The sequence below is a fragment of the Octodon degus genome, unplaced genomic scaffold, assembly GCF_000260255.1.
Source record: "Octodon degus isolate 3935 unplaced genomic scaffold, OctDeg1.0 scaffold00261, whole genome shotgun sequence".
Lineage (NCBI taxonomy): Eukaryota > Metazoa > Chordata > Mammalia > Rodentia > Octodontidae > Octodon > Octodon degus.
The window spans coordinates 105,446-119,955 of record NW_004524837.1 but is presented as its reverse complement, the minus strand read 5'-3'; the positions used below and the strand labels follow the sequence as shown (position 1 = coordinate 119,955).

The 14,510-nt window shown below is 39.0% G+C and overlaps 1 protein-coding gene across 2 annotated transcripts in view; it reads left to right on the top strand.

Annotated features, from left to right (window-relative positions):
• Pde10a (phosphodiesterase 10A) overlaps positions 1-8,550 on the top strand; it is a 340,101-nt gene extending 331,551 nt beyond the window's left edge. For both annotated transcript variants that reach the window (XM_012512701.2, XM_023706496.1), the window contains exons 20-22: positions 1,066-1,146; positions 3,520-3,608; positions 6,272-8,550. In XM_012512701.2, coding sequence (XP_012368155.1) covers positions 1,066-1,146; positions 3,520-3,608; positions 6,272-6,392 — 291 coding nt within the window. In that variant the 3' untranslated portion in view covers positions 6,393-8,550. The remainder of the gene's footprint in view (positions 1-1,065; positions 1,147-3,519; positions 3,609-6,271) is intronic.
• Positions 8,551-14,510: the final 5,960 nt, after the last annotated feature.

The window sequence follows — 14,510 nt, the reverse complement described above, 5'->3', positions numbered from 1 at the left end:
TTAGGATAGATATATAGTTACATTCTCTTAATGAATAGAATGATTTGTTCTAATGGTGTTTGTAAATAGGATCTCAAGTCCGCATCTTGTACAGCAATTAGCCACTAAGAAGAATGTATGCAGTGTGTTAATTATTGAAACTGTCCTAGCAATTTGATTTGAAACTGTCTCATTGCTATTTGTTTATCAATAAAATTATGAAAATAAACAAAATCAAAAAGCAAAACAAAAAACATAAGCACATGACTTAGAAATGTTAAAAAATGTTTGGTGTAATTTTATTTCAAAAATTCGTTACATATGAAGATTAATATAGTCATACCTAGCCAGGCTGGCCAAGAAAAGAAGAATAAAATGCAACTTAAAACAACAACAACAAAAAGGCTAAACACAAATGAGTTGAAGTGAGGGATGAAGCTAATAAAAGGTTAATGAACAACAACAACAAAAAATAATATTTTAACAAGGTTTAACAAATAATTCAAAGCAAGAAAATTTCTAAAATCTAGAAAATTAGATAATGTACCATCTGCCAGTTATTGCTGAGGAATAAATGAAGTAATATTTACAGATTATATAGCACTGAGCCTCTGATCTAGGGAATCTTTCCCACATGTTACCTGTAATTACGGGTTTTGTGCCTTGTGGTCAGGCATGTTGTGCCCTTACCAATAGCTCCAGCAGACTGGTTTTCACTCTTCCTGTGTCAGAGCTTCTCTCTAAAGCCCAACTTCTTAGGTCCTGCTCTCATACATCTCTTGAGGATGAAGTGACAGGGGCTGTGAGGTGACCCCACACTTCCTTGCTCCTTCCGCTCTAACTGCCACACAGTGGAGACAGAGAAAGTCTGATCTTGGGAAATTCAGTACAGAATTTAATATCCTACACAAGATCAGGACAAAACACCAAGCACTGACACATTGTTCTACTTTACTCTGGCATTTTTCTTAAGACCCTAAGCAGAAACATTATTCATTTTGAGGAAAATTAATGAATAAAGGGAACAAATCGTGAATACCAAATTTTATGACTATCGAGAATAATTCCCTGTCCCATTTATTTTAGGGTGATGAAATGAAGAAACTGGGAATACAACCCATACCTATGATGGACAGAGACAAGAAAGATGAAGTTCCACAAGGCCAGGTATGGATAGTTACAGCTGACTTGTGAAGTCAGATATAAGTTTATGGTGAAGTCAGATATAAGTTTATGGTGATTCTAACATCACCTGTGAAGAGAGAGCATGTGCCATTTGTAGTAAGTTTTAAGTGGAGGGACAATCAATCCAGGCCTGCTAATTTAATGAAAAAACATAAGTGACTTATCCTGTATAGGCTGAGCACTGGAGGAATGCCCTTTACCCTTGAGCCTTCCTCCATGCCAGTGAGCCTTCACCTGCTCAGGCGTCCTTAAGAATCCCATTTGCATGATGGGAAAATAGACTCCAAAAGTTTGTGCTGTAATGTAAGTCCAAGGGCCAACTCTGACTTTCTTCCTTGCTCCCAAGGCTGAAGTCAAAATGGAAGCTGGAGGGTATGGAGGGATGGATAGAAATTCTTGAGGTCTCCACTGGCCCTCAATTTAATAGTAGAAGACTCCGATTAGGAAAAAAAAAAAAGTTAGGTTGGGAATCCTAGCTAGATTTCACAGGCTCTCAACTGCTCTCCCCCGATGGCACTGCAGTGAATAGTTGTTCTTTCTGACACAAAATCCAAGGGGTACCTTTGCCAGGTGTGCACTAGTGTCCTTATTGAGGGGAACTCATTGGTGCCCTTCATCTGACAGTGCGGCTGACACCTCTGTCATGCATGACACGTGTATGTATTTTCAGTTTGGTTGCTTTGAACATTGCCTATGGAACTCTTATATATACAGATATAGTTATGTAGTCTTTCTTATATTCTGTCTGCTTTTTGGTCATATTTTTAAAGTCCTTTTCTACCCTCGAAATAAATAAGCATTTTCATATATCCTTTTTAGTTACTTCTTTTTTCCATTATTTACATTTGGTTGTTAGTTCATTTGGAAGTTATCGTGCTACATGGTATAAGAAAAGCATCTAACATTTTTTTTTCTTTTTAAGTAATTAAGCTGTCACACAAAGAATGTGCAGGGTAGCTGAACATTTCCCACTGATGCTGACAGAATATGGGTTTTGTGCTAGTGCTTTTAATTATAATGATTTTTTATAATAATGTGTTTTGCATGGAAATGTTTTAGTATTATATATTTAATGTTGGCTGAAGCAAGATGACTATCAAACATTTAAGGCCAGCCTGGCCTTCACAGTGAGTTCAAGGCCAGCATGAACTACATAGTAAGACCCTGTTTCAAAGAGAATTTTTTTTTCTATTTTCTGGGTTAGCTAAGATTTTACAAACTATATTATTTCTAAATTACTGAATACTATGAAATTATTTTTTGTCATCATAATGAAATTCTATATTTTCCATTAATTAATCTTTTCTTGGAATTTTCTGCTAAGAATTGCAATAAGGAAATCTCTGCATGGGAAACAAATTTAAAAATTGAAACACATAGGCATCAGTCCAGAGAGATAACTATGGAAATGATGTCAAACCTGGAGTCATACAAGGAGAAAGCAAAGAAGAATCATAGATTTGATTATTTTATATCCTTTCATGTAGTTCCTTGAAGTTCATTTATTTAACAGAAATTCATAGGTATAGTTAAGGATCACCTCAGAGCCAATTTTATCTCAATACATGTTATCAAATTATACTGTACCTGAACAGTACACTGGCCAGTTTGTATAAATAGTCACTTGGGGCAATTTCCATGAGCTAGACAATTTGTGTTCCCCACCTGATAGTTTCAGGATCTTTCACATCTTGCCTTCCCTAAACCAGTCTAAGGTAACTTCATTTATTTACAAGTGATTCTGAATTCCTGAAAACTATTCTTTAATATATTTTTATAGTACCACAGAATTTAAAACTGTGAAGCCTAATAGATCAATAAAGGAATAACTTGAAAAAGATCTGATGAGATCAATGATAGTTGTAAGTGAAAAAAAAAATAAAATAAAATAAAAGGATTGAGAAAGTAGCTGGACACCATGCAATGTGCCAAAGCCAAGAGTAACATACGAACAAAAACTATTGTGGTACTTTGTAACATAAGGCTGGAATAGGGTCACCTATGTAGAAGAGCATGTTTGGCTTTGAAATGTCTTCACTGGGCCAGCAGTGACAAGAGGACTTGAAGTAAACTTAGCTGACCTATGAGTAGAATCTCACGTAACCCAAGCATGCTTAGATTTCAACACGTGTGACTTTTGTAATACATCTTCAATTTTATGTTCTATTTCTAAGATGTAGTTTGATGCACTTTAAGCCATAATCAACAATAGTATACATTGAGCCCAGATATCACACAAGGCAAAACTGAAACATACATGTTGCATAGTTAGACTGCAGAAGAAGAACATCTAAGCGTAAATAGAACCACTGACAATAAATTTGTTTTTTATGCATGACTTTTGCCCTGAGGCAGATCGGATTCTACAATGCTGTCGCCATCCCCTGCTACACTACGCTGGCCCAGATCCTGCCTCCCACAGAGCCGCTGCTCAAAGCCTGCAGGTGCGTCCTGGGATTCAGCCTGGAATGAGATTTTAAAAACCTGTGTGCTGCACTGGAGTTTTTACCCCATCATCTTTGTGAATGTTGTCTTAACTGCATCTTATAGTGAACATCACAATCAGTTGGAGCGTTTGTGTTTGCCTAGGTACCAGCAAGGCCTTGGGAGTCTCAGGTGGTCCTTTTTAACTAATCTGCCCAGGGATGCTTTCTTCTCTTCAATTGACCGTCATCAGAAATGGGTTTCAGACACAGCTGATGCTTCAGCAGGCAGGACAGGTGACAGAGCAGTCAGTGCTGGGGGCCAGGGAGAGCCAGTAATCAGATGAGTGACACAGAGGTCATGGGCAGAGTCAGGGACATTGCTTCTTACACCTGTCCTCTGCCTGGGCCGGAATTAGAGTTTCTTTACTAAAGGGAGACAGGCTCTTTAAAGGCACTGTGTTGAGGGGCTGTGCATGTCATATTGTGCCGATGGGCCTCGACTCCCGCACACCCTCAGCAGGCTCTGTCCTATAGCCCACAACCCTGGGAGATGCTCAAGCAGCCTTGCCATCCCTAATCCCAGAGCTAGCTGTGTTTATTCAGCACACTGTACAAGTGTGTGAAGGGTACTGATTCATAGTCATCCATGCACCAAGAAGAAGCTTATTTTCAATCATGCAGAGGGCCCCCCCATACTATTTTTAGTGAAAAAGACAAGACAACAGTGTGTCTTAAGCAGTGCTTATTAAGAAAGGCAGGGGGCTCAGATTAAATTAGAGTTTACAAGGAAACCTGAGCGGAGACCTCTTCTTCTTTAAGCATTAGTTTGCCTTCCAAGAGCAAATTTAAGCCACCTGCTATCTATTCCAGGACTGAGATACCCCCCATCTTTTCTCAGAGCTAAACTCAGTTAAGAACATGAAAATTTGTGAAGTATTTTTACTTTATTTTTGAAATTGTTTCCTCTGAGAAAAGGGGAAGTGACAGCATTCCTTACATGAGTTGGTGTCCAGGGGCGGATCCTAACTACTCAGCCGGAACTGCCCTTGGGAGACCAGTGAATACACCCGGGGAAGGCAAGGCATAGACATTTAGCCAGATAGTTTTAAACAAAGCCCAAAGTTAAGTAGTGTACTCCCCCTGGCTGCTATTGAACTTTCTTTTATGTACTATATTTTTGTAAGGTCAACAAACAAAATGAACAAGCAAATACATTTTTTTAAAGGATCTCCCTGGGTGTTTTTTATTTGTTTGTTTTTCCTATTTAAAAAAACATTTTTGTTTCCTTTCTGCTGGGAAGGTTAATGGAACCTCCCAGTCTTGGCCAACCTGAGTCAAAGGTTAATTAGAATCTTATCCTATTACATAAGGGTAAAGTCATGAGGGACATTGGAAAGTGTGAGCTAGGACTTCTCTCTAGTGGGATTCTGGCTGTAAAAGTGAGTACACATTCCAGAGAAGTTGAAAGGTTAGCCTAACTCCAGACTAACAATTTAAAAATCTTTCCTAAGCAGTAGTCTAAATCCCTTTTCCTCCAGATCATTGTTTAATACTACATATTCAAAAGCCGAGAAGAACGAATGGTTGTCGTGTCCTCCCTCATGCAGTGGACCACTTGTCGTGTCCTCATGCAGTGGACCACTTGTTGTGTCCTCCCTCATGCAGTGGACCACGTTACTGAGGCACTCTCCCTAGAGAGCTTTGTGAATGTGACATTTAGCTGGGCTTGCAACTTTGATGCATTCCTGATTTAACATGTTTGGCTGACCCACCTAATCACTTAAGTCACATTGTAATCTACTACCCTTAACACATTCAGCATGTTACCATTGGTGCTCAGGGAAACAACCAAATTTAGTATATGTCTTTCCAATACAATATATCAGAAAAATCTCTAGGATCTGAGCACTGAGACCTGGTAGTAAGTAAACTTAGAGAAAAAAATGAATTTTATCTGGTTTTAACTTTGCATAAAAGAAAGAAAACTGGAGTTGCAATACATAGCTAAAAGCTCTGCCAGGTTAGCCACAGAGAGTAAGGACAGTCCTGCTGTTAGGCTAGGGTGCTTGTGTATTACCTCAAGGATGTGGAGAGAGATTAGAAGGCTGTGGGAGAAAGGAGGCTGCACTTCACAAGGGAGGACAACAGAACCCAAATGGGATTTTACTGCAGTAAGAAAATTTCAAGTATGTGGCCATGTATAATTCAAGATGACTTTTTATGTGTGATACAGTGTTCAGAATACAGGTGCTTAGATGAGAGGAGAGAGGGTATATATGGGCCCCTGGGAGCTATGCTTTGCTGCCCCCACCCCCTTCCCCATATCCCCACAGAGCTGGAACTGGAAAGTCTGCAGCTCCTTTTGTTGCTAGGTGGGGTTGCTCTCCCACTCTGCCATCTCCTGCTTCCTGGCAGGAAGTCCTGGGATTCACCCTAGTCAAGGTCGTCTGGGTAACTGATTCAGAAACAATACTCCAGATCCCAAGATGGCATCTGTCTTTGCAGATAGCTCAGGCTCTTTTCTGAAAAGACTGTGTGAGCCTGGCTGGACAACATCACATCACTGTTACAAGGAGCCACACTGTAGTCAGTCATGCCCTAGGGCCACTCTATCAACTTTCAAGATAAGAGTCCAGAAACTCTCTTTAAACTTCCCATGTGACTGTTTCTTTTCTCCCCAGGGATAATTTGAGTCAGTGGGAGAAGGTGATTCGAGGGGAGGAGACTGGACTGTGGATCTCTACCCAGGCTGCCACAGCGGAGGGTGCCTCTGAGAAGCATCCTGTGAAGACCCAGGAGTGATGGTCATGGACCAGACGTCCCACTCAGCGGTTCTCATCCTGCTTCTTTGGCACTTTCTCCTTTTAGTTTTGACTGGGAAAACCTACACCTGGTGACTGGAGTGCAAACTCTTGAAGAAGGGAACATTGATATGTCTGTGGAGCAGCCAGCTTCCTGCCAGGCTCATGACACATGAACAGACAGTGAGCAGCCAGGACCGCTCTGTGTTAGACGTCCACAGGCCAGCAACTCCACCGGACTCTTGAGCACCCTTTGTAACAGGCTAAACTTGTGGAAGCCTTACTGGGAAGGAAAAGAGATAACTCTGAAGGGTACTCTCCCTGTGAATTTCCACAAGGGTGTAAATGGTACTACTCTAGTATTGTACTTTGGGTTTAACACCAATGTTGCTTTGTTCTTATTGGTTATAAATAGGTTCTTTTACACATTACTGTTGTGAATGTTCATGTGTGGTCTCCTTTTGGTTAACTTGAGTTGTAGCCCACAGCCACAGGACAGCGTCACAAAGGGGACAGAGTAAGAAGTGATAGGAAAGGGTAAAATTCTTGTTGCACAGCTTCATGATTTCAGGTGGATCAGAGCACATTCTCTTAGGTGCATTTTAGCAGAGGGTGCAGGCAAGTCCCTTGCACACTAAAGGACGTGGATTTGTCCTGTGAAGAGGTGCAGGTGTGCATCACCAGAAATCTCAGCACTTCCACTCTTTGTTCATAAGATGTCAAGGAATTTTCCAAACTTTCTTCTTCATTGTAGCTGTGGCAAATTTACTGAACCCTTTGCATAAAGAACCAAATAAAAGCAAGGTATACTATTTTTTTAAACAGGTCTTGTCAATATCAAATGTGAACTTTTAATAATGATTCTATTTCTATTTTCATTTTGCGTCATCGTAACATTTTTGACTCATGTTCAAAATAAAAGGTTTATCCTAAGTCACCATACATTTCTCTTTAAATCATATTACAGTATCAAGTGTGATGTAGTTTACTGTACACAGCTGCATTAGTCCCATTTTGTCCCTCTTGTCCACTGTTCCATCATGCTTGGGTCGGTACTCCACAGCCAGCCCAAGGAGGCAGCAGTATCACCACAAAATCCCTAATTCCTGTCCCCTTTTACTCTTCTCACACATAAAACATCTGCATAGGAGCTACATCTTGGCAGATTAACACCACTGTGCAATATTAGTATAAAGTCGAGTAAAGCCCACGACAGAATCATCTGGCTCTCCTCTGCAAGCATCCCGAGTTACTTCTGGCAAGCACTGCCAGGCTTGTTGCAGTATTGCACTGATTTCCTGACTCTGCACTTGGTTCTCATCTGAAGGAATCAGAGTGGCAGACCAAGCCACAGCAAAGAACTTGTTCCTGTTCTCATGGCAGAAATATTAACATCAACAATATAATTTTAACGTGACATTTCTGCAGACTCAATACTGTACACATTGCTATCCACATGAACTTTGTATTTGCAAGATTGAGGTTTCTACAGCATGTTTTGTTTATGCTGTAGAGAGGTGGCTATAGACAACAGTATTCTTATTTTAGATTAACACAGTGTTCAGTTTCCATAGGGGCTTCTAAGGTTGCCATCTTCCCTACACGGAGCTCCACTGTAACTATATAATATGGAATAAAACAATGATGAGTGAAGGTCTGTACACACATGTATGTAGGCACACATAGATGTATATATGATGCACATTTGTGTACGAGGACATACACCTGTATGTATATGATACACACATATGATACATACACATATGAAACAGGGAGAAAAAAGCAAACCTATGAAGCATAAAAGTCACCCCTCCATCCCCAAGCAGTGGTTTTTGTGTTAGGACATGGCTAATGCTTGATTATAAGTGGCTACAGGGTGTCATTTTTGCATTAGTGCATTCATAAGACTGATTCTAGTAAGTTGCATATTTTCCCCCTACAAATTTATGAAATGGATCCCACCACATACAATTTGATTCACACAAGTTAATCATCTAAGTTAAGCTGGAAACTGAATTTCAGAAGGGGTATTAAACATTGCTTAAGTAAAAGGGTTTTAAAAGAATGTGTGAATTGTGCTTCTTTATATGGAGCAGAACAATAATGGTGAAAATCGCTTGGCTTCTTTGCATCTCGAAGTTGCTGAGCTAATAAGAATAGTACAGACACTTGGAGAGTGTTGAGTTCCATGACTTCTGCTTTGGAAACCTTCCCAAGGCTATTCATGTGGATCTGGTGGAAAGTTAACTTCTTGGAGATAAAATGGACTGTGTGCTCCTGGGAACTATTAACATAGTTTTTTACTGGATGTAACTGACTTATTTAGGAAGCAAAGGTTTACCAAAATTGAAGAGCCCACTATACATAGAGATGATGCTTAGTTAATAACTAGTTTGGGAAGCCATTTAAATCGGGAACATTTTGGCAAAATATATTTTTCAGACCAACTTTTGGGTTCCGATTCTCATGTTTTCTCCAAATCATTTCATAGATGACAGTGTGATACCAGAAACCAGACTTTTTTTGTTGCGAGAAGACTGATGAATTTCTCATTAAGATGGTATTTTATAGTAGGCCAAGCTTCTATTGTCCAGTATAAATTTGGTAATTAGTCATGAGTAAATAGAATGTTCAATTTTCAGAAATTTACATTAATTTATTATAGACAAGTTTTATGATCACATGCAATTATTCCATCTTTTCAGACTTTTTAACTCAAAGATGTTCTTGGAAATATAAATACATACAAACCATGACATAAAGTATCTTTTAAAACTGCAAGCATTGTATTAATTGGCAGCTGACTCTCTACAGCACTTAACTAGAAAAACTCAAAAGAGGAAACTAGCCCCTTTACTATCATTACCCAGTTCTAGTTATGTCCAAGAAGCATGCAAGAAACCAGTGTTGGCAAAAGACCGTGTGGAAGTGCTAGATGTCACCGCTGCTCCTGCCTCCTTTGTGGAGAGGGCTGTGCACAGGTGTCACTGCCACAGTGACTTGCTCCTGGTACTTGTTCCAAAAGCAACAAAAACAGACTCATTTGAAACTAGATTTGTTCTGTGTAGGTTTCCCCCTTTTTAGCATGTTTAAAAGTTTTTAATTTATACAATCTCAGTGAACGTTCTTTTATTGGTATGTTTATATACGCTAGATGTGTTTGTGCAGGTTACACATGTGTAAATGCAGATATCTGGATTTCTAAATAACTCCTTATATGTGGTGTTGTATTTCCTGTCTTTTAACTCAAGATTAAGGTTTGAGCTTTAATAGGACTAAATTATCCACCATGGCTTGGCCTGTGCCTTTATTTTAAATACTGAAATTTTACTTTTCATTCATATATTCAAGATTTTGCTTTTCTTGCCTAAGCATAATTAAAAACATTTAAAGAGATACATCCCTGGTTAACTTTACCAAGTCGAATGAATAGAACCTTCCTGTCATTAGACCCCTGTCCTTCACTTGACTTCATTAACACATACCCTTCTTGACTGCATCAGAGGAGCTGTTCAGATTCCTTCACTGCCAGGACTTCCAAGAACTGTGACACTGATGATGATGTGATTTTTGTCGGGCATCAGGTACATAAGCATGATTTGGATTGTAAAAATCACCTCTATATATATTTCAAATGTGTTTGGTTTCTAAACTTTTCTGATTTGATTTTGCTATAACTCTGTGGAGACTATATTCATTTAGTCATTTTAGTGGATTCCTTCTATTGCAAGTATTGGTCTGGCTTAAAAATCATTGTAAGATTTCAGTTTGCTAAGAATGCTCTCAGTTACTCTGTCCCCATCCTCGCCAGTGCATGGCTGTTATATTTTAACCTGTGCGTAAGTATCCTGATAATACATTTTGCTGACTTCTTTAACATTTAGACTAATAAGTTTCAATTAGTGACACCCAGTGTAGCGTGTACCTTTTTTGTTGTTGTTGTCTTCTTTACAAGATAGTTTGGTTGTCTAAAGCATTAAGTGCATTTGATGGGATGATAAAAATAACAAAAATGAAAGAAAAATGTTCAACAGTGTTCTTGTTCCAAATTAAGAAGATGGAACAAAGAGAAAAATATCAGTGTTTCTCAAGAAAAACATTTATAATCTAAAGAAGCACCATGACAGTACTTAAAGTTTCTCAACCCACAGTGGAAAGCAATGTTCATAAGCTGCACAGTTTGCCTGCCCTTTACTGTAAAGTATGTAAAACTATAACTGAAGCAGATCTAGACTTTGCTGTCTGTTGGCACAAAGAATAATGTCACCTATGGAACAAAGTGGAATCTGGAAGCTTGCAGCTGGATGCAAAGCTTTGTGCATAGGGAAAGTGGTTTATCATTTCAATGATAAACTCAGCTAATAATTTTGAGGTACTGTACATTTGCCGATACTTATATGGAAAGTTTTATTTCTAGTGTAAGTTAAATTCTGAAAGCATATTATTTAATGCTCTAGCCCACCTGCAATATCATATAGACATTTGAAGCCTGTTTTTTACTTTAGTTACCCCAACACCTAGGTCTATGCTATGTCTTGTACAGCCAGTATAAATGACATGTGGGACTACTTTCTATATGATCTGTTGTATGGTGTATATGCTACGTGTTCATACAGTGTGCAAGATGAAAGTATGATAGATTTATACATAGAAGGTATTTCTGTACAATGCCCCTGTCCATTTCAAATTATATACTTGCCCAAAACACTGTGAAACAGTTACCAAATTTGTACAAATGCAGCATCTTGATTCTTTCAAGGAGGAGGTGACTTTCTTGATGTGAACATATGAGCAAAAGAGATTCTATATCCATACCTAGCCAAATCTTCTAGGGTTTACTTGGGATAATCTCCTTGCTGACCAAAACCTGCTGGAATGTAATACAGGTTTTGTGCTACCAAAAACACAGCACTCATACTAAACTGATTTGCAGTCAATGGGTCTGTATCCAAAGCCTTAATAGGCTCTCTTTTGGAAGGGGAAAGAACTTCAAGTTCACAATATCCAACTTTATTATAGTTGATGAGTTAGTAAATTAAAAAATGATTTTATATGTATGACATAAAAATATTTGTAAAATGCGCAAGTGCAATAACTTAAAGAGGTCTTAACTTTGCATTTATAACTTATAAATATTGTACATGTGTGTAATTTTTTCATGTATTCATTTGCAGTCTTTGTATTTAAAAATCCTTTATTGTTTGTATAATAGAACAGTAACCATTTATTAAAACTTAGGAAAGATGTAAATAAATTCATAATTCAAGCAGCCAGTACATATGCATATATGAGTGTTATATTGCAAAATCTGTTTTACTAACATGCTTAGAGCAGCAACAAATCTTTTGTTGATATGTAATTATACATATAATATATATATATATGTATGATACATGAAATATATTTAGAAATGTTCATAATTTTAATGGATATCTTTGGTGTGAATAATTGAATACAGAGTTTTTAAAATATCTTTCATGTTTATGATTTGCTCTCGTTTGTGGGGAAGACAAGACTTCGTGAAAACTCATTTCAAAGCATTCTAGATCTCATTTGCCTGCAAGACTCAAGCCAATACTGAAGTAAGGTGACTCGCTTTTGCTGTGGCCTAGCAGCAAAGAGGAGGAATTGAAAGTGTTAAATTTCTAAGATGATTCATGAGCTTCATTGTATAATTTTAAGGTTTCCAAAGACTGTTTAGGGAAATAGTGGCAGAACTAAGGACACTAGTCCTGGCCTGACCCAGCCCTCATCCTCATTCCCAAGGGCAAAGACTTTTCCAGCCCCTCCCCAACACACAGCATCAGGAGGAATACAACTCTAAGGAAAAAGCAGGCCTACAAGGAAGGGGGGACATTTATGGTTGCATGTAAGTATAGTAAAGGACATTCTTAGCCTAAAATGTCACAGTAGTCTGCAATGACAAGTATTCTACAAGTGTACATGTGTTTTTTGTCTTTAAAACACTGCTTAAGAAAATAGTATCTTTATTTTGGCTATCCTGCTTGCCATCAAGAGGGCAGGCACATGTTAAACATTTAAGAACAAAAGTTGAAAGTTTGATTGTGTCCCCAAATCCTCATCTTGAACATGGAAGAGATGAATTTGGGAATAAACATTTGCTGACCTGAAGATACTACATTGCTAAATGAGTGTACACAGCCTTATAATTTACTAGGCAACGTAGACAACCATCCAAATGGGGTTCTTCCTCAATACCAACTCTGATGGAGGGCCTTCCACATTCAACCTATTGTATGTATTATTGATAGAATTTTTGGTAATATACATTTCCTAGGGGCTGGGAAGATAGCTCAGTAGAATAATCACTTGCTTGGCAAATGCAAGGTCTTGAGTTCAATCCCCAATACCGAAAAAAAAAGTAGTAAAATTCATTTCCTATATAACCAAATAGCATGTTACATGTTTACCCCACTAAAAGTAAACTCCATGAGCTAATACATCTATAAAGTTATTTGGCAGTACAAGTTAGCAAAAGGCACTCTGCACAGATGATGTGAGCTTGAATTCCTGTCTTAATTACATAGACATTGATTTTCATCAATTTGATTGTAGAAAGTTTCAAGAAGAGAACATTCCTCCATCATATCTACTTTTTGGTGGTACCAGGGATCAAACTCAGGACCTTGAGCTTGTCAGACAAGCACTTATTCCACTGAGCTATCTCCCCAGCCCCAACCATATCTATTTTTTAACATGGAATGAATCACAACAACAACAAACAAATACATTCCATCTAGTATGTGGAAGAGGGGTGCAGGGAAGGAAGTTGAGGTGGAAGACAGGACAGGATGCTTCTGCAGGTTTGTGTTTGATTTCAACTCACTAGAGGTTTTGATTGTTGCCTTTGGTGCCTGTTCCTTTCTGCACTCATTACTCTCATGATCAGAATGAAAATGAAAATACTTTTGTGAGCACCCCATGGTGTATTATGAGTGTCCTTCCTGCTTCAATAACTCTACCCTCCTTTTCACAAATGTCACAACCTCTTTTGGGTAGGGAAAGGCTTCCTCTAGTCTCCTGTGTCATAAGAATGGGCCTTAATGGGCCTACACCCAGGTAGCAGTACAGAAGGTAGTGTCAGGTGAGTGCTTACTGTACCAAGCTATTTTCCACTTGTATCAAATTCATCCTCCAGGCAATTCTGTGAACTCTGCATGGTGTTGACCCTTTGCCAGATGTGGCGAATGAAGCGCAGAGAAGCCAAGAAGTGAGTTACATTGTGAGAGCTCCAATGTAATTCAGGCCTCTGGTCCCATAGACAACAGATTAAGCACAGAACCACCCCCAAACCTACCTGTTTTAGTCCTGCTTTGCACAGGCTGCAGCTTGACTAATATAGACAAATACAACACTCATGCAGCAGCTAAGATTCTGGTCCTCACACCTCTTAAGTCTTGCTCCTTACCACCTGAGGAAGAACTCAAAGAGGACACACAAAGTATTGTTTTTTCACTTTGAAAATAAGACCTGGAAATTCACAGTAAATGAAATCTTAAGAAAAAATCTATAGATATTGATGAGCAAGCCATCTAAGATGCTTCCCTGAGGTTGGCCTGGGGAGGGAGAGGAGGAGGAAGGTACATGAGAGTGAAAGTCCCAGGCTCACTATGCTCCTTCTCAAGGGCTTGATCTTTCTTTCCATCTGAAGTAACAACAGGCCTTGGCGATTGTGAACAGGGAGAAAAACTGCAGATCCAATCTGAGGACACTAATGGGGACTCTAACCTGATAGATCCTTTTTTCCTAGAAGTTCAGAGAGTGTGACACCACTCACAGTTGAAGTCTCACCTCTGAGCCACCAAGACCAGGAAGCAAAACTGAGCAAGTTCTAGACTCACCTCCTGGTTATGACATCAAGACAAATCTAGAGAACCACAAATGCCACCTGGGGAGGCTCCTGCCAGATCAGATTCCCTGAAGGAATAATACAAGGAACCAGAAAGCACCACTGAGACAAGGGAAAGCAGGCCTCCTGCCCACTGAGCCATCCCTTCTACTATCCCATGCTCAGGACTCAGGTAAGGAGAAGCAGACAAGGCGGGCAGGATGCACCAAGCTTAGTAAGAATTTGCACCAGCACAATGATGAAGTTAAG